This window comes from Aristolochia californica, unplaced genomic scaffold (assembly GCF_029961685.1).
Source record: "Aristolochia californica isolate CCGP_79_NKW_82.1479 unplaced genomic scaffold, dmAriCali1.0.hap1 SCAF_6, whole genome shotgun sequence".
NCBI classification, from domain to species: domain Eukaryota; kingdom Viridiplantae; phylum Streptophyta; class Magnoliopsida; order Piperales; family Aristolochiaceae; genus Aristolochia; species Aristolochia californica.
In genome coordinates, this window is record NW_027182257.1 from 7,343,741 (window position 1) to 7,366,230 (window position 22,490).

Below are 22,490 nucleotides of genomic sequence, written 5' to 3' on the forward strand. Positions count from 1 at the left end.
AAGGGATGTTGCCAAGTTGTTAGCACAATGTAGGACATGCCAGTTAGCCAAACACAGCAAAAAGAACACGGGATTGTATATTCCATACCAGTCCCCGCATGCCCTTGGCAAGACCTCAACATAGATTTCATCTTAGGCCTTTCCCATACCTTTTGGAAACATGACTCCGTCTTCGTCATGGTGGATCGTTTTTCTAAGATGGCTCATTTTATCCCTTGTACTAAAACTTCTGATGTCTCCAAAGTCACTCGATTTTTCTTTGATGAGATCGTCCAGCTATATGGCCTACCTCAGACCATTGTTGAGATGAGGATGTCCACTTTATGATCTATTTCTGGAAAAGTCCTTGGCACTTGATGGGTACCAAATTAAAATTCTCTACTGCCGACCACCCCCCAAACTGAAGGTCAAACTGAAGTTGTTAAACGAAGCTTCAGAAACCTCCTTCGCTGCCAAGTAGGAGATCACAATTGTACTTGGGATTTAATTCTCCCAACAGCCCAATTTGCCTACAATAACTAGGTCAATAGATGCTTAGGCATGAATCTATTTCAAGTTGTCCATGATTGTCAGCCTAGGAAACCTTTGGATCACATAACTCATGTCACCTCATGCTAGGGTTTTCAGAGTCCGCCACAGCATTTGCACGTGTTCAATACCTGCATGTTGAAGTCACTAAACGAATCCAACCAAGAAATGCCCAATATAAACTTCAGGTCGATGTGCATAAACATAATAAACAATTTAATGTAGGTGATTATGTCATGGTTCGGATTATGCTTGATCGGTTTCCTACGGGATTTGCACGAAAGTTGGAAGCCCGTAGTGTAGGACTTTTTAAAGTGCTGAAAATGGTAGGTCATAAAGCTTATGTTGTTGATTTGCCATCAGAGTCAAGCATTACTCCACTTTTAACATTGAATACTTGATGGCATATAGGGACCACCCTCCATTCCTGAGGACCCCTTTTCATCACTTCCTGAGTCCACTCCATCACCCGATACACCCCCTCCTTCCTCGCCTGATACCCCTTTGGATCATGTTTCATTACCTATATCACCAACACATAAAGAACATATTGATGCTATTTTGGATGAACAAGTTATCTTTACCAGGAGTGGTGCAGTTTAAAGTTTCCCAGAACGATGGATAGGGCGACCAGATTCCGTCTACACATGGATTATGAGAGACATTACAGCAATTGGACCCTGATTTGTTGGGGTACTAATAGAGTCATCAGGAGTCCCACTCAACGGAGTCGAGTTTTCCCCCACCAAGAGTTGGTGAGGACGCCACTCATGTACCACCTATTACACAAGTTTACACCAAAAGACATCGGTTCAAGGTGAAACCAGCATGTTGTGTTGGTGGGTAAGGGGTCATTTAGGATTGATTAAATGTTATTGTATTATTTATATTTTTTATTGTCCTTAGGAGTGATTCTTTTAATTGTTGAGGGGCATTTTTTTCATCAAGGGTACTTTTGTCATTTTGAATTATGAATTAGGGTTTTTATTCCTATTTAAGCATATAACGTTGGAAATGGAAGACAGTGATTTTGAAAAAAAAATCCCCTCCCGATTGCTCTCAATTCCTCCTTCTCCCTCTCTTCATCTTCCTTTGTTCTTCTTCTCCTTCCATTCTTCTCTCATCACCCTTACTGCAACAGCATCATCGTCCCGCATCACAAATATAAAACCCACCTTAGACGCATCACATTCAAGCTCAAAGAGCTTAGTGAAACCAGGTAGTGCTAGTCAATGTGGACCGGTAAGGACTATTTTGACGTCCTCAAAGGCTTTTTGTGCTTTGATCATTCTATTCAAATGCATTTTTTAATAAATAAGTGACAGATGCCACTCTAGTACTAAAGTCTCTTAAAAATCTTCTATAAAAACTAGCAAGGCCATGAACAGATTATACCTTGTGAATGTTGCTAGGGACTGCCACTTTACAATTGCTACCACCTTGGTTCCTTCTGGCTTTGATCCTTCTCCTGACACTTCATAACCCAAGAAGATTACTTCAGTAATTAGTGAACATTTCTTAAGTTCCCATAAAGATTTCTCCTTCTCAAGGGTTTATAAGACCTCTCATAGATGTTCAATATGAGTAGACATGTTGGGGTGTATTGAATACAAGAATACAATCAAAGCATACAATGACAAACTTACCTATAAAAGACCTTAGCACTTCATTCACCACCCACATAAAAGTACCTAGTGCATTCCCAAGCCCAAAATGCATCACTAACCGTTCAAATAGCCCATCTCTTGTTTTAAAAGATGTTTTCCATTCATCACCCAATCAAATTCTGATTTGATGGTATCCACTCTTGAAAGCTTTTAGAGAAGACAGTCGCACCACTTAGTTGATCTAACATATCATCCAACCTTGGAATTGGAAAGCAGTACTTGACACTAATCTGGTTTATTGTTCTACTATCCAAGCACATACACCAAGTGTTATCTTTCTTAGGTACCAACAGATTGGAACAATACAAGTACTAGTGCTTTCTCGTACAAAGCCTTTCATAATTAGCTCTTCTACATTGACTTTGCAGCTCTTCAAGTTCTTTAGAAGACATTTTTTAATGTGGCGATTAGGGAGGGGAGCTCCAGCATGAGATCAATACTATATTGTACCTCTCACAGAGGCAGAAGTCCAGAGCGTAAATCATCACCCAGTACACTCCTGAACTCTTCGAGTAAAGGATTAACATGTTGTTGAATATTACTTTCAGCTTGATGTCCATCATGGTGGCTAGCAGAAATAAGAGCAAAAACCATCTTCTCTTCGTCGATTTACTTCTTAAAATCTGCCCGAGAAAGGCAAACAATAGGCTTAGAACTTTAAGAACTTTAAGCTTCTGACTAGGCTTAGTTGGCAGAAAAGTAAGTTTCTCCCTATTGGCAAAGAAGAAATTAAGTGTTCCTCTAGCCCTTATGTATTATCTATCTATCATACCGTTGTGGTCTTCCAGATAAAAGGTGGTAAGCATCTATGGGAACAACATCGCACCATATATTATCCTTATATTTCTCTCCTAAACCAAAAGTAACTTAGCAACCTTTTCAGACTAGTACCTCATTAGAACTGTTCAGCCATGCAAGTTTGTAAAGTGTAGGTAAGCTTCTATCTCTAAATTGAACTTAGTAACAACACTGTGAAATGACATTCTCACAACTTTTTGTAACAAATAGTGTTAAAGATGTTTTTTAGTAACCAATTCTCTTCTCCCATCTTAGGAGTAAGTGTTAAAGAGAAGATATGGAATGCTTTTACATGACTCTCACAGTAAGAAGTCTCACAAAGCCTAGAATTAATATGGTGGAGTCTTACAAGAGTCTCACAGAAGAGTCTCAATTTAAAGATGTTTAAGTTATGTTAGTCTTCTATTTATGTTGAGTTATTTAATTATGTTATGACTTATCTTTAAGTGTTAGACTTTTGGTGTAATTGGGACAAGGGTACTTTTATTGTAATTGGACTCTATTACTTTCTTCTATTATAAATAGGGGTTCATGACCTTTTCGGCACCTATGAGATAGTTATGGGGATCCGCCTTCCTAGGTTGGGCAAGATAATCCTCTTGGCATGCCTTGCGCATGTCCCATGGTGCCTATGGCTCGAGCGAAATAACCGGAGATTCAACTCCAAGGCTAGCACCCTGGATAATACAGCTTCTCAAGCAGTGGGCCTTATCTCGAGTTGGTTACATACTAGGAAGGAGTTTGCCTCTCTATCGGGTATTTCCCTTCGGGAAAATTGGGGTTTGGTAGCCCATATGGAGGGCCCCTGTAGGAATCCGATTATGGTCACTTGGGATCCTCCCCCTTACGCCTGCATCAAACTCAATTTTGATGGCAGTGCTTTAATTTTGTCCTGGGCCAGCTGGAGTTGGTGGTGTTTTCAGAGACAGCAGTAGAGACCCTATTCTATCCTATGCTGGGCTGGTGCATATTGCTGATTCAAATACTGCTGAAGTGAGTGCTCTTCTATTCAGCCTCCAAATCTTTCAAGAGCGGCTTTATGGCAAGCTGCTTATCGAAGGAGACTCAAAGATTATCATCAACTGGTGTTCAAAAGATAGCTCCGCTCCTTGGCGCCACTGGCCAATCACTTTGTATTGTTGACATTGTGTCATCCAATCATTGTAATTGGAACCTCATTCCTAGATCAGCCAATTCTTTGGCTGATAAATTGGCAAAAGTCGGAACTTCCCAGCAATCTCTCATTGTTTGGAAAGGCTTCCCCTCTTGTAATCTGCTCGTTTGAGCTCTTTTAATAAAACTCAGCATCATTTAAAAAAAAAAATAAGTATGGGCTCATGTACTCAGATTACAACAAGCCAATAAAGTTTTTTCTCAATTTCCAAAAATGCACATGGTATCAGGGAAGGTTTTGTGAGTTGACTTGGTCAACCCACAGATAATGTGATCCTTTTCTGATCTATCATCTATAGTAGTTTATGTTCGTATTCTATCTTTTTTTTCTCTTTTTAGTTCCAATACCCGCTGTTTTCTTAGCGTTCGCACCTCCAGACAAAGCTTTTCATATTGAAAATTATATATTGACAGAAAGATATTCAAGTCAACTTTCAAAAGTAAAATGAATTTTGGAAATCGGAGTTTTCTACAAAGAGAAATCAATATTTGAAGCAGCAAAAGTCGGACTGCAAGAGAGGTTCAAGCAACAACAGAAAGCTTCAACTTCTGAACAATTTTATGCCATCAAGAACAAGACTTTACAAGGAGAATTATATATCCAAAAAAATATTTGTAAGTCTATTTTCTTACCCATTCAACCAATTCTCAATCTGAGTTTTCTAGAGGGAGATATCGATATTGGAAAAGTCAATGATCATGCTGGCCAACGAAGAAAGAGTACTCAATTCGGCCAAATTACAAATTCCGAAATTTATCAGATTCATTATCTCAAAAGAAGTATATTTTATTAAGAGAAGATATACTTATATAAAAGGTATTGAAGTAAAGTTTCAGAAGAGGAAAATTTCATGTCAATCTGATTTATATTTAAGGAGATATTCGCATTGGAGTCAACAAGGGTCAAGATACAGGATGAAGAGAATCAAGAGGACATAAAAGATTCAAGAACGAATATTTTTATGAATATTTTTATGTAAATTTAGATATCAGATTAAAGATATTTGAGTCTAGTTTCTTGATCAACACGCTATTTGTGATTTTGAGCTATATTTTTGGAGATATTGATATCAAAAGTATCCAAGGTCAATTCTGCCAAAAATCTCTCCTTTTTCCCTACTCTCTCTCCTATTATCACTCTAGGCATTGACATGATTTGAGTTTCCTTTTTTTTTATGAAGATTTGAGTTTCCTTTTCTCCTAAAATCCGAGTTTTTTGGACAAATTTGTCTTCTAATCAGAGATTTTTTGTCCAACTTAATCACTCCATGATGTGCTCATTCAAGATATGCAATATTTTGCATCAAAGTTGTTTTTCAAATTTTGTGTTTTTGTTACTGGGTTGAATATCTTCCACATAGTTAACACCGAAAAAGTGTGATCACCTCAAAAAAAGTCATACTTGGTCAAGTTTATTAAGTTCTACCATTATAGTCTCCCCTAGTTTTCCCAAAAAAAAAAGGGTCACTTTGGAAGTATGAGTATTGCATAGTCGCCTCCTTCCGGTTAAAGTTGTTTTCCTCAAGTATTTCTTGAGTTTATCATCTTGTTATTTATCACTTCAAAGCAATGCTTAGACCCACTACCTAAAAAGTATAAGAGTGTGCCCAATATCCAGCTTGAGTCAAGTCTTTTATTCTTCTTCCAAGAGGTGATGTGTTTGAGCTACCCTTAAAAAGTGAGTAGTCTCTTTTTTTTAGCCCTAAAGTTGGGCTAGTTTCCTACCTTTAAAATTGAGCAGAGTTTGTTTCAAACTATGACCATTTTAATTGTTGTATGAAGCTTTGTCGTACGACTAAGAGTGATTTTCTTCTCCCATATTGTGTTTTGTCCAAGCTTGGTCTCTATGTCTTTTTTATCCCCAACTTGAGGGGTCTTTTTTATCCCCAACTTGAGGGGGGGGGGGGGGGGGGGGGGGGGGGGGGGGGGGAAGTAGAAAAAGAAATACAAGAAAGAGTTATTTTGTTCGACATGTTGTGGTAATTTTTATGTGACCAAAATATTCAAGAAAGGGGAAGCACAAAAGATGAAGTTTTTGCCTCTATTAAGATTTTTTGTGGCAAGGAAATTTGAAGACCAAGAACCCTTTTCGTTGCAAGTTGAAGTTATAAACTCCAGCTTGAGGGGGAGTTTTGAAGAGAAGATATGGAAGGTTCTTATATGACTCTCACATTAAGAAGTTTCACATAGCCAGAATTAATATGGTGGAGTCTAACAAAAGTCACATAGAAGAGTCTCAGTTTAAAGGTGTTTTAGTTATGTCCGTCTTCTATTTATGTTGAGTTGTTTAATTATGCTAGGACCTATCTTTAAGTGTCAGACTTTGGGTGTAATTGGGAAAAGGGTACTTAAATTTTAATTGGACTATTACTTTCATCTATCATAAATAGGGGCTTATGTACTCAGATTATTACAAGTCAATGAAATTTTTCTCTTTTCCCGAAATTCAACAGTAATAAAAGCACGTTTATTCACTAAAGATAATCGCGGACCATAGTATTCGGCCTCAAAGGTATGCCTTTTTTAGCTTCTTCTTCTTCATCAAAACCATCTTTATTTTCATTTGAACTCTCGATACATATAAAACTATTTTCCCTCCACTTCCATCTTCATTGACTAAGAGTAATTGTCTAGCTTGTGGACATTGGGTTTTGTGACCTGTCTTTCCACAATTGTAACATGTCCCAATAGGTTTATTTTTTAAGGGCCTTGAAGCTAGTATTGAGGAAACTAGGCAAGCTTTGACGATGAGGATGATAAAGGAGTTGTATTAGGTGGTGGATTATGAGTTGTGGATGAATTGGATGAGTAATGGGAATTTGGTCACTAAAAGATGAAACTTTTTAATCTTCTTCCACATATTGAGCATAAAAGATGAAACTTTTTCATCTTCTTGGTGAAGGCTTCCAAAACACAAGGGTAAGCATAAATAATTTTCTACAAATTGAAGGCTTCAGCCCACTCACACATAGTGAAACCAGTGGATCTTGAGTTTCTCCCAACTGATTCCTTTGAAGCAATTTGTAGAACTCTTTAAATGTTTTGGGACAAAAATATCATACCTTATGTGAGTTTGTGAAGTCTTGCGTTCAAGTCATGACGGTAGTTGAATTTGCAATCTAATATTTATAGCCCTTCAAAAATTGGATCAATAGTTGAATTTTGGAGAGAGTTGGAGGGTCAAGTTGCCAAGTGGAGTTCCATTTTGTTGGTAGGAGACTTTAACACTTTGTAATAATGAGTAGAGTACCATTGTTTCTTGTGTGACATCGGGTATGTGGTTTATTTCTAACTTCATCAATTATAATGAGTTGGAAGAGGTAGTCTCATCAGAAGTTAAATTTACGTGAACAAACAGAATCCTTCCACTGTGACCAATCCCAATGTCCACAAGCTAGGCAACAGCTTTTAGTCTATAAAAATAGAAGTGAAGAAGAAATAGTTTTATATACTCCCAAGGACTATAACAAAATTGAGAATGTGTGGATGAAGAGGAAGAAGCTACTGATAGTATAACTACTGCGGCAAAAGATTATGGTCCTCAATTATCTTTGGTGAGTAGAAGGTCTTTTCTTACTCTAAAGAAGATTGAAGAAAACTAATAACATTAAAAGATCTTTACCACGACTTCTTCCCTTGGAGCTCACACGGCCAAAGTGTGCCTACTAAGCTCAATTGGAAAATAAAAGCTCATCTTCAACCTTACAAGTTTGTACTATTGAATACTTCTAGTGAGGTGTCAATCTCAAAAAGGTGTTTTATTACTTCTGGCATTGGAAACACATATAAGGATAACATAAAATGTTGTTCCCCTGGATGCATGCCACCTTTACTTGGAAGACCATGACAGCATGATAGGGAGGTAATGAGTAAATGCTATGGCGACAGGAGGAAAGAGCTTCTCTCGGGTTTTCTCATCGAAAATCATTGAATTCCAGTTTCGCCCCTTCTCAGCCCTCGACTGCGGAGGGGGAACTGGCTGATGCTTTTCCCCCTACCTCCACCCAATCCAGAATCACTGCCGAAGAGGAGACTGCTGCCACAGTATCGCAACAGATGCATGACGACAACGGGAAATTTCTAGAGAAAGAGGATAGTGGACTTTGGACGAAGGTAGAAGATAGAAATACGAAGAGAAAAGGAAAAAGGAAAACTTTGGATTCTTCTTGGGCCTGCGGAGATTCGGAAATCCTACTAGAACTAAAGCCAGGCCATATCGAAAGGATTTTTTGTCTAACTCTCAGGAATAGGACGAAGAGGTCTTTCATTTCGATTCTGATGGCCACGGTGACGGATTTCGTCTGATGTCTAGAGGATGGTGAATCGGCAAGAGAAACGAGGCTACACGAAATATGAGTAGGAGAAGTCTCTTTTTCCCTCTCTGTATTCCGTAAGAAGGGATAAGGGAGTTCAAAATTATCCAAAGGAGGGGAACGCTTATAATGGCGCACATCTACCTCCCTGAGGTTTTCGGATCCTCCTTCATCGAATTCCAGTTTCGCCCCTTCTCAGCCCTCGACTGCGGAGGGGGAACTGGCCGATGTTTTTCCCCCTTCCTCCACCCAATCCAGAATCGCCGCCGAAGAGGAGACTGCTGCCGCAGTATCGCAACAGATGCATGACAACAACGGGAAATTTCAAGAGAAAGAGGATAGTGGGCTCTGGACGAAGGTAGAAGATAGAAATACGAAGAGAAAAGGAAAAAGGAAAACTTAGGATTCTTCTTGGGTCTGCGGAGATTCGGAAATCCTACTGGAACTAAAGCCAAACCATATCGAAAGGATTTTTTGTCTAACTCTCAGGAATGGGACGAAGAGGTCTTTCATTTCGATTCTGATGACCGCGGTGGCGGATTTCGTCTGATGTCTAGAGGATGGTGAATAGGCAAGAGAACCGAGGCTACGCGAAATATGAGTGGTAGAAGTCTCTTTTTCCCTCTTTGTATTCCGTAAGAAGGGATAAGGGAGTTCAAAATTATCCAAAGGAGGGGAACGCTTATAATGGCGCGCATCTACCTCCCTGAGGTTTTCGGATCCTCCTTCTGTTGGAGAGGGTTGAGGGAAACTATTTGAGACCTCGCTAGAAACCAAGGTACGCCTTCTCCACCAAAGAAAAATCGAAACTTTCCAATTCCCCATCCCGACACCCCCCTAATTTGGACTCCCCCCCACCCCCAAACAAATTTCTTTCCTCCACCCCCTTTGAAAACCCCCCACCCTACCACTCAGAACCCCATCATCCACTTACCCTCCGATGCCTTTTCATCGGAAGAAAAGGCCTTGAACTCAAAACTCATCGAGGAAACCAAGACTGATAACTGGAATATTGTCACCATCACCTCTTGGATCCAGGAAAAATCCCAGTCTGACTACTTACCGAAAATCGCATGGATGACTCCCTGAAAATAGTTAATATTTCTCAGATCGATGGAGGAGGTCGATGTTGCCCTTGAAACTAGAAGGTGGCCGCAAGACCAGGAGATATCTATGTCGAAATGGTTGGAGACCCCGTTGAGCTGCCCTCTTGGACAATGGGTCTTGATCAGAGGATTGTCAATCGAGCTCTGGACGGGAGAGGTGCTGAATCGCATTTTCAGCTCCTTCGGAAATCCGATCCAGTGGGCGGAAACTACAACGGAAAGATCTCGTTTAGATGTGGCAATGGCATTCGTAGCTCCGACCTCGCAGTGGATCGTCATCGGCAGGGTGTTATTTGGATTGAGGCTTCTTCCGGGGAACTTTGTGTTTTGAGCCTGCCAGAGAGCCGTCGAGGAACAGTCTACATGCCGAGTCAACACCCAGTCAACTCAGCACAGTGACTCAAACTCGATCAAGTCAACTTCGCTTCCAAGTTCTAACTCGGATTCAAATTCAATTTTGAATTTTTTCGCAAGCACTTCGAGGTATGCTCTTGTCACAATCCCTAATACCAAGGTTGTCCCCTCGATTTCAAATTTGAATTCCCGATTTTCAAAAAGGAAAAAATGGTTTAATGTCAGTCCCCCCATCCAACTCTCCTTTCCCGAACGCCAATGCTGAAGTTTCCCATCAATCCACCCCCTTTTTTCAAAGTCCGTTAGGAAACTTACTCTTCTCAAGTACCCCTTCATCAGGACCCCTTTCAAATTCCAATGTGGCGTCATCTCCCCCCCCCGTTTTTTCAAATTTTTCGATCAGTCTTGTCACAAATCTTCTAACAAACCCCCTTTTCCAGAAAAGCCCCTACACAAACAATTGTATCCCCCCCCCCCTTCTCAAGATGCAATTGCACGAGGCCCGAAATCTTAATCGAACTGCCACCTACGTCTCGAGATAATGAACAATGAGAAAATCCAGCAAATTGAGGAGATAATTGTACAAGCTCCTCATCCCGAGGTCAGTTCCCCTGATACGTGTAATCTCGAGGTTACCAAAGCTACCCAAGAGAGATCTGGCCAACCTCTATGGCTGCCAGCCTCGGGCACCAGAAGTCCCTTTGGCGCAAGTCCTTCTCGCGCATCTCGTCATACCCCCCCCCCCCCACTGATGCATCATCCCTCATCTGAGAGGTCACATCTCTTGGGGAATCAAAAGGAGAGGAACGGAAATATCATTGAGATGATCGAAAATTTAACTCATGGCATCCCCCTTCCATTAAGCTCTGCTTCTTTCGACAATTGGCATACCCAACTCCAGTTATCAAAATCCCCCCCCCCCCCCCCCCGATGCATCATGCCTCATCTGAGAGGTCACGTCTCTTGGGGAATCAAAAGGAGAGGAACGGAAATATCATTGAGATGATCGAAAATTTTAACTCATGGCATCCCCCTTCCATTAAGTTTTGCTTCTTTCGACGATTGGCATACCCAACTCTAGTTATCAAAATCCCCCCCCCCCAATGCGTCATGCCTCATCTGAGAGGTCACATCTCTTGGGAATCAAAAGGAGAGGAACGGAAATATCATTGAGATGATCGAAAATTGAACTCATGGCATCCCCCTTCCATTGAGCTCTGCTTCTTTCGACGATTGGCATACCCAACTCCCAGATAACAATCCAGTTATCAAAATATTTTTGTCGAACAAGATACAGCTCCTCCAAGTGTCGAAATGGCATCACCTCCCACCTCCCCTTCTTACCCTCATTTGGAAACCAAAGATCCTGGTCATTCCAACCCTGTATCAACTTTCAAAGTCACCACTCCCATGCGCTCTACTTCTCCCCCAGTTCTAGCAACTTACAAAAGAAGAAGGCATCGCCAAGAAAGTGTTACTCTTCACGGTGAAGCCAGTTCGGCTAGCACTCAGCACCCTAAGATAAGCCACAGAACCTCCTCCTTTCCCCCTCCAAATGAAAGGTCATCTCGGCTCATGGAGGAAATCCAAGTTGAACGTCACAAATATGATGATGAGACGTGGCAACAAATGATGAACTTGGCGCGCCTCATGGGAGTTGTTTATAAGGGTCAGCTGCCTGGGGACAACGCCACTCCGGGAGTACAAAAAAAAGTAACAAATGATTTTGCTATCTTGGAATGTTAGAGGAATTGGCGTTGTCCGGAAGCGCGGTTTGATTTCTAGTTTCTTCTCCCAGTATAAGCCCTCAATTGTGATTCTCCAAGAGACGAAGTGTCAAGAAATGACAGATGCCATTGCCTTGGAGTTGTGGGCATGTCCTTCAATTAAGTGGGTGGCAGTCAATGTCATTGGTCACTCCAGCGCCATCTTTGTCGCCTAGGATTCTACTACCCTTGACGCTCTTAATGTTACTGAGGGTCATTTCTCATTGGGCATCCAATTTCGGGATCACTCCTCCGATAGAATATGGTGTGTGGGTGGAGTCTATGGCCGACAAGATATTGAGAGAGAAGATCTTTCTGGGAAGAGCTTGTGGAGCTTTATGAGTCGTGGAATTTCCCCTGGCTATTTGCGGGAGATTTTAACACTATCTGTTTCTGTAATTAGAAGAAGCCTCCGTCAAACTCCACATTTGCCTCAATGTGGGGTTTCTTGGATTTCAATGGTGGATGTAGTCTTGATGAGATATCTCTCTCCGGGAAAAATTATACCTAGTCCAATGGCCAACCCCAACCAATCCTCCCAAAATTGGACCGGTTTTTGGCCTGCCCAGACTGGCTACAGCTTTTTGGTAACGTCATTGGAAGGGTGCTCAATAAGATGGGTTCTGACCACTGGCCTATTATGCTCTCCACCTCCTTCGATAAAAGGGGGCCTACCCCTTTCCAGTTTGAAAACTCATGGCTCTCTAAACAAAATTTTGAACCTCTTGTCAATGGATGGTGGGGTGAAGGTCCGAGCTTTAGCAGAAGGGAGTGGGCTTGCCCTCTAAAGTTGAGTTTTTAAAGGAAAAAAATTAAAGAATGGGCCGCATGCCATCGTGCCTCTTTGGTGGCCGAGAAGACTTCTCTCCTCTCTTAGATTGTTGATCTGGACCTAGTGGAGGAACAAAGGTACGTATCCCCTACTGAGTTCTCTTTCCGAATTTCCCTAAATTCTGATTTGAATAAAATTTTGCATCAAGAGAGAATTCAATGGAAGCAAAGAGCCAAATTTAAATGGCTGAAGGAAGGCGATGCAAGTACAAAAAATTTCCATGTCGTCGCATCGGCAAGGAGGTCCAACCAAATTATCTCAGTATGTATTAATAATGAGGTAACGTCGTGTTGGACCTTGATAACTAATGTGTTGATTCAGTTTTTCACAGATCTATATTCGGAGGAATGTTCAAATAGGCCAAAAGTTCAACACATCAGTCTCTCTCGTCTCTCCCCAACAGCCGCCTCCCCATTAGAGCTCCCTTTCTCTGTTGCAGAAACCGAGAGTGTCGTATTAGGAATGGAAAGTGATAGGGCCCCGGGCCCAGATGGTTTTAATGATTTTCTAAAAAGTAGCTGGCCTCGGCTCAAGGAGGATATTTCCACAATGATACATGGACTTTTCAAGAATGGAATCACTTTTCACAGCATTGGGACGTCTTTCATCACTTTGGTTCCGAAGAAGTCCAATGTTGAGAAGCCATAAGACTTCCGGCCTATCAGCCTAGTAACTAGAGCATACAAAATCATTGTAAGAATTATGGCCCATCGATTGAAGGCCTTTCTCCCGATCGTCATCCACCACAGGCAAGGTGCCTGCCTCAAGGAAAGAGAAATCCTAGATTCCACAATAGCAGCTCATGAACTTATTGATCACTTCAGTCGTAGAAAAGATCCAAGAATTGCCCTCAAGCTTGATCTGGAAAGGGCTTTTGACCAAGTAAATTGGATTCTTCTAGATGAGCTAATGGAGAAAATGGGTTTCGGCGCAAAATGGAGATTTTGGATTAGGAGTTGTGTGGGTTCGGCTTCCTGCTCTCTCATCCTTAATGGATCAGGGGGATCAGACAGGGAGACCCGCTCTCTCCGCTTCTTTTCAACATTATAGCAGAATTCCTCTCCTCTTATGTTTTACTCGGCAGTGAATCTTGGGTGGCTCCCCCCTACTAGCCCCCATCAGGATTTTAATATCCCCATTCTTCAATATGTGGATGATACCATTATTTTTGGGATCGGTAATGTGGAAGGAGCTAGAAGGATCAAAGTTGTCTTGGGATTATTTGAACTAGCCTCGGGGCAGAAAGTTAACTGGGAGAAAACTTCCCTCATGGGTTTCAATGTCAATCCTGTGTTACTAGATGAGATGGCGAATATCTTTGGATGTAAAACATCTAGCAGCCCGTCCACCTACCTTGGTCTCCCTCTTCAATGGCCGCATAAACCAAAGTCTATGGAACCTTGTGGTGGAAAAGATTGAGACTCGTCTGGCAACCTAAAAGGGTCGTTTTCTCAGCAAAGCAGGAAGGCTCATTCTCCTAAAGTATTGTATTGCAGGCATCCTGAACTATGTTTTGTCCTTTATGCCTTGCCCCGCTTCCATATGTAATGTCATTGATAAGTTAAAAAGAAGATTTCTATGGAGAGGATCAAGTGATACTTTTAAGTACCATTTGGTCAATTGGGAGGAAGTTTGTCTGCAAAAAAATATGGGAGGGTTAGGGATTCGGAAATCGAAGGATATGAACCAAGCTATGCTCTTACAATGAATTTGGAAATTCAACACACTTTCTTCTAATCTTTGGAAGGAAATGGTTACTGTTAAGCTTGGTTGTCCTTCTCCATGGAGCACTTCAGGAGGCAATTGAAAATGTTTATCTCCAATTTGGGGATCACTATATCTACTTATCCCCAAATTCTTCTCAACCATCAGATTCTATGTTAGAAACGGCAAATCTTTAGAATTCTGGGATGATTGGTGGGCGAGTCAGGAGTCTTTACAGTCATCGTTCAGGAATTTTTTCCTCCTATCATTACGAAGGAGATATCGATTGAAGATGCTTTCGAGGGGGATGGTTTGAGCTTACACCCTAGAAGGGGTCTTTCTGATACTAAGGCTTTGGAGGCAAGCAGGTTGATGGAATCTTTGCACACTTTCAGATTGAGATCTTCAGTAGCAAACAAGCTGATTTGGTGGCCTGACAAAAGCAGAATTTTCTTTGTGTCCTCTGCTTGCAGATTTATCAATGGTTGGCACTTAAATCAAAGGGATCATGAGATTTTCTTTACATGGTGTCTTTGTGCCTCACCAAAGATAAAAAAATTCTTATGGAGCACCTGCCAAGGAAAGATACTCACGACAAACGTACTCAAAAGAAGAGTACACCCAGCTATTGATCGTCTCTGCCCTTTCTGCAACTTTGAGATCGAAACTGTTAATCACATCCTACGTCAATGCTCTTTCTCATGGAATGTGTGGACTTCCATCCTCAATAAGACGGGGCTGCATTTCTGTATGCCAACAGATCTAACCTCTTTTAGCAAGTTGCTCATTGGTACTCCCTTTCCTGGACTTGGAAAGCTTATAATAACCGCTTCAACTGTTTCATTCTGTGGGGGCTTTGGAATGAGCGCAACTGCATGTGTTTTGATGCTAGAAGTAACTGTACAATAAGAGTCACTGATTGTGTGTCAGGCCAGATTTCAGCATGGCTTCTTACCAAGAAGCCCTTCTCCTCCTTTGTTGGTTCCTCTATTCGCGATAAGTGGAACAACATAGCAAAAATGCGGTTTGGAACTCTTTTCGGGAGATTCTTGAAATTGTCTCTCAATTTTCTTGTAGTTGGTCTCACATTCGGAGATCTGCTAACTTAACAGCAGATGTGTTAACCAAGTTGGGAGCAACCCTTCAATCTCTTATTGTTAGGGATTTGCTCTTCGATTCTTTGTAATTTCTCTGTTAATATATACATCTTTTTTTTTTAAAAAAAAAAAAGAACACTTACTCCTACCTTGCCAATGAGGAGAAATTAGCTCTTTTACCAACTATATGGCCAAAGGATCATGAAAAGTACAAACCTATATTCTGCCTCTCTCAAACAGATTTTGAAAAGAAAATTAATGAAGAAAATAAGGCCTTTGGACTTATTTCTACCATCCAACACAATGAGCAGCAAGCTGTAATTGAGTTCCAGAATAATTTATGCATTCAATATCACACATCCATCACGTTATTATGTAGAGCATGAAGCTAAAAGTAAGAACTCGAGGTCGAGCTCTTTTGAAAAAAGGTTGATGTAGAATGTGGCTTAGTTGTGGAAAAAGAAAGTCATCCAAAACAATTGAAGGTGTGTAAAAGAAGGAAGAACAAAAAGGAAAGAAGAAGACTGAAATACAGTTGTTTCTATCTTTGAAAAAGCCCTATTTCAAGAAAGTACTCTATTGTAGTACTTTCTGTATAGGGAAAATCAAGATGTTTTTACTTTTAGTAGTTTTCTAGTTTGTCTATAGTCCCAATTAGAAGAGTTTTCTTTAGGAAAGTCTTTGGTCTCAAATCTTCTTTATTAATAGTCAATTTAGGAAAGTTCCAAAGTTCGTAAGCCCATTATCAGTGGTTTTCATCTAAATTTGTTGTGAAACTCTTTCTTAGCTTGGCTTCAATATAGAAAGCCAAAATTCAATTGTAATTAGGATGTCTACTCTTAGGAAATGTCCATTGTGGAAAGGATACTTATTTTGGTAAATTTTTGGATGTTTTAGAGCCTATGAATAGGTGAATCTGCTTTAACTTTGAACAAATTTTTACGATTAATACATGTTTTTGTTTTTGGTTGCAGGGGCACCATAGGTTCACTTTCCTTTTGCTGAGAATAGTTTCTTGTACGAACTACTGCAAGTTAACAAAAACAGCACCTGAAATTTCACATTCTTCTTTTCAAACTCTGAAGACCAGACAATCCTTAAAGAGTTGAAAAGCTAGTAGCTGAGTTACTCATACTTCATCCTTGACCGTCAACTTTATTGTTTGAGTCGTTACAGAGCCTCTAACCAGAACCATAGTCAAGGTTCAGCCAATTCAGCTTTATATTACCCAGTCCAAAATGTAAGGGTTCAGGGTCAGATTGTTTCAAGCAAACTAACAAAACTTCTACTCATTTAGATAAGGCTAGGTGATTGTGAGAGAGCTCTAAGGCCAAACTCAGCTCAACTCAGCTGCATGTTAACTGTAGCAATGAGACTAGTTCCAAGTCATGACAAGTTGTTGGAGCTGCATCAACATCAACACAAGCAAAAAGACAAGTCCCAAGTCATGACAGGTTGTTGGAGCTGCATCAACATCAACACTAGCAAAGAGACTAGTCCCAAGTCATGACAAGTTTTTGGGTTGAAGCAAAAGTGCAGAATGTAGACTAAAAATATGAAAAAACATTTTTTCCAATAATGGCATTTCGATTAGACAGCTGGAGTAAGTCCAAAAATTTAATGTTTTCTTGTTAAATATCTTTAAGAACATAAATTTGAACAGATTCATAAGGAACAGCTTCCAGGTTACAAATATCACTGGCAAGTGTATGGTTAAATAATACTCCTTATGTGTTTCAATCTGATGAAAAATCAAGCTTGGCACTTGTTCAATTCCAGCTTATCATAAAGATGAGAAAAACTTGTTAATCCTGCTGACTATGTTAACATAACAACGCCAAGTGAAACTGCATCAAATTATTCTATTAGCATGAGGGTGTGAAACTGCTTTAAAAGAACTGAAAATCTAGAAAACTTTGCAAAGAAGATGGGTTAACCATATAAGTTAGCTGCATACTTTTCTACTAGAGGAGCAATTTTGAGTTCAAGTACACAAGATGCAAGAAAACAGAGACTACATTTCATAATGATGCTAAACTTCAAGAGTTTTTTAATTGTATTGTAACAATGCAATGATGTGATAGCAGGACAAAACAAAGAAACTTTCAGCCATAATGATGAATAATTAATATGGCACCTCTTTTTATTGCCTCCTTTTTTGGTGCTATCACATGTACATTCACAATTATAAAAGTGATTTAGATAATCATCATTTCTAGCCTAACATATCTTTTAAAACAGAAATAGACAGTAGAACCAAAATAAGATCAACAACTTCAAGCCAACTACACGTACCTCAGCAGAATTAAGTGACTCAACACCATTTAGGGTCAGAGCACTATCAGAAAGCTTTTGCAGGATTGATGTACTCTCACCAAGAGTAACCATTCTCGCACCCATTGCCAATTTTCCACCCTCAAAATCAGTAATGACACCATGTGGCCAAACACCATTAGCTTCCCTTTGATTAGAAATTTCATTAACCCTTGTATTCTCAACTGGAATTGAATAATCAGACACTTCCACATCCATTGATAGAAATACATTCTTCTCACCGGTGTCCTCACATCTTGTTGAACTTTTCATGCTATCCTGATCATCATGCAAGCCTTTTGCGATCCAAATGGACTTGGTTTGACTAATGTCATCCTCATCTTCAGAACGCCCAACCTGTGATACTAACACAAGCATCAAAAAATCCATTATCTAACACAAATCAAATCCTACACTACAGAATAAGGCACCAAATACCTCTGGTGCCGGGGAAGGGACCAAAAGATTTGCCCCAGTATTCTTCTCCAGCATTGCACTAGTAAAACCAGGGGGGATCAGAGGTCTGGCTGCTGTTGCTTGGGTGGGCAAAGAACATTTCATAGACTCATTTTCAAAAACAGGTTCAACATGAGTGTCCTCTGATTTATTCAAGTTACTGTTCCAAGAGATGTTCTCAGCTTCAGAACTTTCCAACAGTACACCAATATCAGTGCCAATCTGATCTTTATGCTTGTCTGTACCATGTTTTGGTTTCTCCTGTAGTGCTGTCCGTTGCTCCTTTCTCATCAATTCAAATGAAGCTACAAAAAAACAATAATTAATCATGACACTAAGCAATAACAAGTTGCCCATAGTCCAAAAAATAAATATTGAAACACCAATAAGAAAAGGGAAAAAAAGAAGAAAAAAGGGAGAACCATGAAGAAGAAAATGAAGAAGAAGCAAACCTCTTCGTTTTTTTTCCTCTTCTGCCCTATCCTCACTAGAGCATTCAGAAGGGCCAAATGTTTCATCATTAAACATGTCAGTGTTAGCTCTTCGTATGTAGGGCAGCACCTGGAAAGAACAAGAGAGAAGAGAAGTTGACAATATAAATACAGGGATAGAAATCATCATGGCTGCAAGGAAAAATAAAAGAACACGTAAGAAGGTCCTCAAGGTAGGGCAGAGAAAAACCTTATAAGGGCGTGGGGGTTGATAAGGTTCGGAACTCCTGTTCAGAGGGTAATGACCATTTCCTCGAATCCTTGGAGCAATGGAACCTCCAGTACTATATCCAGATGATCTTGGAAAAGCACCACTTCCCAGAAGCCCATCATGCTCTGGAATTTGCCACAACCTTTGGGATTTTCCATAAAGTTGTCCAGTATCTGCAAGGTAGAAAAGAATTAATCAAAGTCCCTAAACCAATTCATTAGTATATTAGGAAAGATTTACTCCTTTTCTTCATTAACAGGGAAGCTGGGACTTTAACATGCATTGTACATGACGAGGCAAAGTTCCTTACCATTGAGCTACAGTCCCAACTCAAATACATCTAACAGCAGAAAACAATTAGGTAGTATGAGATTCAGTACTACAGGGGAAAAACATGTAAAAAATAAAATGAATAATGCAGTGGTCAATGCTCCACCGAGCAAGACCCTATGTAGCCATGTACCAGGTGAGAAGAATGGATATCCTATTAAACATTCCTAGAGTCTGCTCTCCCAAAAGAAAAAACATACCTAGAGTCCAAACAGATAAAAAAAAACCCTTTGAAGTAGGTCAGCAAGCCAGGTTCAGTTGTGAAAAGGTTTAATATTTCACATTCAAGCTTTCACAACTCATTAAGATTATCTTTTTCAAAAAAAAAAAAACAACTTATTAAGATTTTAGGGTCAAACAGTAGACCTTTTTATGCTCTTGATTATTACTAATGCTTTAAATTGTATACAAACTAAACAGCTATTGGAATAGTTTGAACTCACCTTGCCTTACCACTCAGGAAACATTAATAATGTTTGAAACATGTAAAAGAGCAAAAGAGAATTAGAAAGATGCATTTTAAAAATCGATACCTTTATGAACTCTTTTATGAAAAAATTGTAACCATATGTTGCTCTCATCTTTTTGTTAACTTGACCAGGGTGGTCTGACCGTAATGAGCTTAAAATTAAATGAGGCATGTGTAGAAGATGATTTTAACTTTTCATTGAAGTCATCGCTAAAAAATAAAGACATAAGCTTTTCAAAACAAAAAAAATATTAAAAAGAAAAGAAAAGGCCACCTAGCTTCCAATAAAATAGACGTATGCCTTCAGGCAACCATATCCAATTTGCATTCAGATTGAGCATATTAGTTTTCAGTGTAACAGAGGTATATTATGAAGTCATCACTAAAAAGAACTATGTCAGAAAGTAGTTCCACAAAACAATTTCATGAACAATATAATGAAAGAGCACATTGTTTTTCTATTTCACTTGGCCTAGGAGGAGACATGAATGCACACCTGATTCCCGATCGGATGGGAAATCCCCATCTCTGTCATTTGAACCAGAAGAGCGAGCATCCCACCTTCCTTGGCTTCCTTGAGAATAGTTATTTGGTGGGGACGAACCATACTCACTGCACTTTGAACTTTGTAAAGATAAGCATCCCGGTACTCTCTGCCACTCAGGAATATTATAGGAAGTATCCTCAAATTCACTGCTTCAATTGAAAATTGAAGTAACTTAGTGACCAAGCCTAATGCAAAAGTGTAAACTACCAAATTTGAAGATTTTAGAACTCAGTGATACCTCAATATTGATGTGTCAAATCCAGAAGGCAGCTTCTTGCAGATATCTAGATCACTAAAAGATATGAGGAACTCTCTTGTATAGGAAATCTTTATCTGCCTGAAATCCATTTGAAGAACATAACTAGTTTCGTTTTTTTAAAAGCTTGAAGAACATAAATATGCTATTAAAAGAGATAAAATGTATGTATTTCAAGAGATAAGAGACAAGAGTGAGAGTCTGGAAGTAGTTACTTAATAGGATGGTTTTTGCTTTCAATAGGAGACACAATGAAGCACTGATCTTCAACTTCTGAGCTCATTCCAAAACACTCTAACTTGTTAACTAAAAGTTAGCTTTTTATTGACTGCGAGGATGAGACAGCAGGCGCTCCCTGGTTCCAATTGCAAAAAGTCAAAACCATTAAACAGCTTGACAAAAGCCAATAGGTTAAAGTACGAGCAATTTGAACTGCAATCTCAAACGTAATGATTAATATATAAAAGTGAATCAACCACAAAGCTTAAACCGGTTTCTTAACTTCACAAGCTTGCAAAGGAGCCTAAGAACACCAAACAGTCAATGTGTGCTTTTTTACTAAATCCACTCCACTTTCTTCATTTATCGTCCAAAGGTATTCACGTCCAAATAATCACAAAATGCATCCAAAACCTAAAAGCTGGTAAGGAACTTAGGCATTTTCTAGTACGGATATTATCTACAATTGGATGGCCCGCACACACCCATATACAAACTCCACGCAAAGCAGTAAATAAAGCAGAACCTCCCTCGAAAACTTATCTCCAACCACAACCCGTGAAAAGCCTCTCCAGATCAAAAATACTTCAACCATTCCACAAACAAGACAAAGAGATCAGAGAGAGCGAGAATTGTTCACTATAAGTGCGCCAATTTCCAAATAAGGAGGTGGAAAAGAACCTTAAAGATAAAACTGGCGGCGTCTGTTTTTTGCCACTGACCCTAAAAAGTATCCTTCAAAACGCGACCAGATAGAGGTAGAAGTAGAAAAACCTAAAAGCTGGTAAGGAACTCAGGCATTTTCTAGTACGGATATTATCTACAATTGGATGGCCCGCACACACCCATATACAAACTCCACGCAAAGCAGTAAATAAAGCAGAACCTCCCTCGAAAACGTATCTCCAACCACAACCCGTGAAAAGCCTCTCCAGATCGAAAATACTTCAACCATTCCACAAACAAGACAAAGAGATCAGAGAGAGCGAGAATTGTTCACTATAAGTGCGCCAATTTCCAAATAAGGAGGTGGAAAAGAACCTTAAAGATAAAACTGGCGGCGTCTGTTTTTTGCCACTGACCCTAAAAAGTATCCTTCAAAACGCGACCAGATAGAGGTAGAAGTAGAAAAACTACCTCAATCAGATAAGAATAAAGCAGAGGAAGTACAGAGCGATACTTGAATTATGATGCCGATGTAGCTTTATGCACTTTGTTGCAGCTCTGACGGTTTGAGACAGGCAGGCTAGAGAGAAAAGGGATTTCTGTCGCAAGAACCGCTTGCAAAAAACCAGAGAATAGAATGACGTTCTGTTTCATTCATTTCATTTTCAGCATCAATAAGAAATAAACAATCTTCAGGAAAATGAGTAAACAAAGAATAAAAAACCTAAACGAAAAACGAACGCGAGCTCGCCTGTGGCGTTGTCGAAATTATATGGACATGTTAGTGATTTTTCTAGGAAAATAAATAAATAATAATAATCAAACCATACTTATCCAATAAATTTTTAGTAAAATAAAATATCAAATATAAAATTATCATAAAAATTTGTCTCGTACCATCAATTATTAAATACTTATTAAAAAAATATATACATTTTTCTGGCTCATGTTGGCTAAAAAAATCTTACCTAAAAAATTATATGATTTTCTTAGTAAAAATCTTCAACTAGAAAATGTTTCAGGAAAAAAAATTAAAAATATATTTCTACTAGAAAAAAATTTTCAGTATTTCTTGGAAAAGCTACTAATAGGGCCTCAATTTCAAAGGAAAATATGGCATTCCTTTTAATTATTAAATATCTAAAATACCCTCCTAAAAAGTTTTAAAATCTAAAAAATCAACTAACTGAATTA

At 39.5% G+C, this 22,490-nt stretch overlaps 1 protein-coding gene across 3 annotated transcripts in view; it reads right to left on the reverse strand.

Annotated features, from left to right (window-relative positions):
• LOC137935034 (uncharacterized) overlaps positions 1–21,945 on the reverse strand; it is a 34,704-nt gene extending 12,759 nt beyond the window's left edge. For 2 of the 3 annotated variants that reach the window (XM_068779668.1, XM_068779666.1), the window contains exons 1-8: positions 21,811–21,945; positions 20,627–20,766; positions 20,394–20,492; positions 20,105–20,301; positions 18,789–18,982; positions 18,560–18,668; positions 18,090–18,412; positions 17,634–18,008 (exon numbers count right to left, since the gene is read on the reverse strand). In XM_068779668.1, the coding sequence (XP_068635769.1) occupies positions 17,634–18,008; positions 18,090–18,412; positions 18,560–18,668; positions 18,789–18,982; positions 20,105–20,301; positions 20,394–20,492; positions 20,627–20,694 (1,365 nt within the window). In that variant the 5' untranslated portion in view covers positions 20,695–20,766; positions 21,811–21,945. Of the gene's footprint in view, positions 1–17,633; positions 18,009–18,089; positions 18,413–18,559; positions 18,669–18,788; positions 18,983–20,104; positions 20,302–20,393; positions 20,493–20,626; positions 20,767–21,311; positions 21,525–21,810 lie in introns of those variants that run through there. The other variant, XM_068779667.1, reaches the window with a different exon arrangement.
• Between the last annotated feature and the right edge of the window lie 545 nt (positions 21,946–22,490).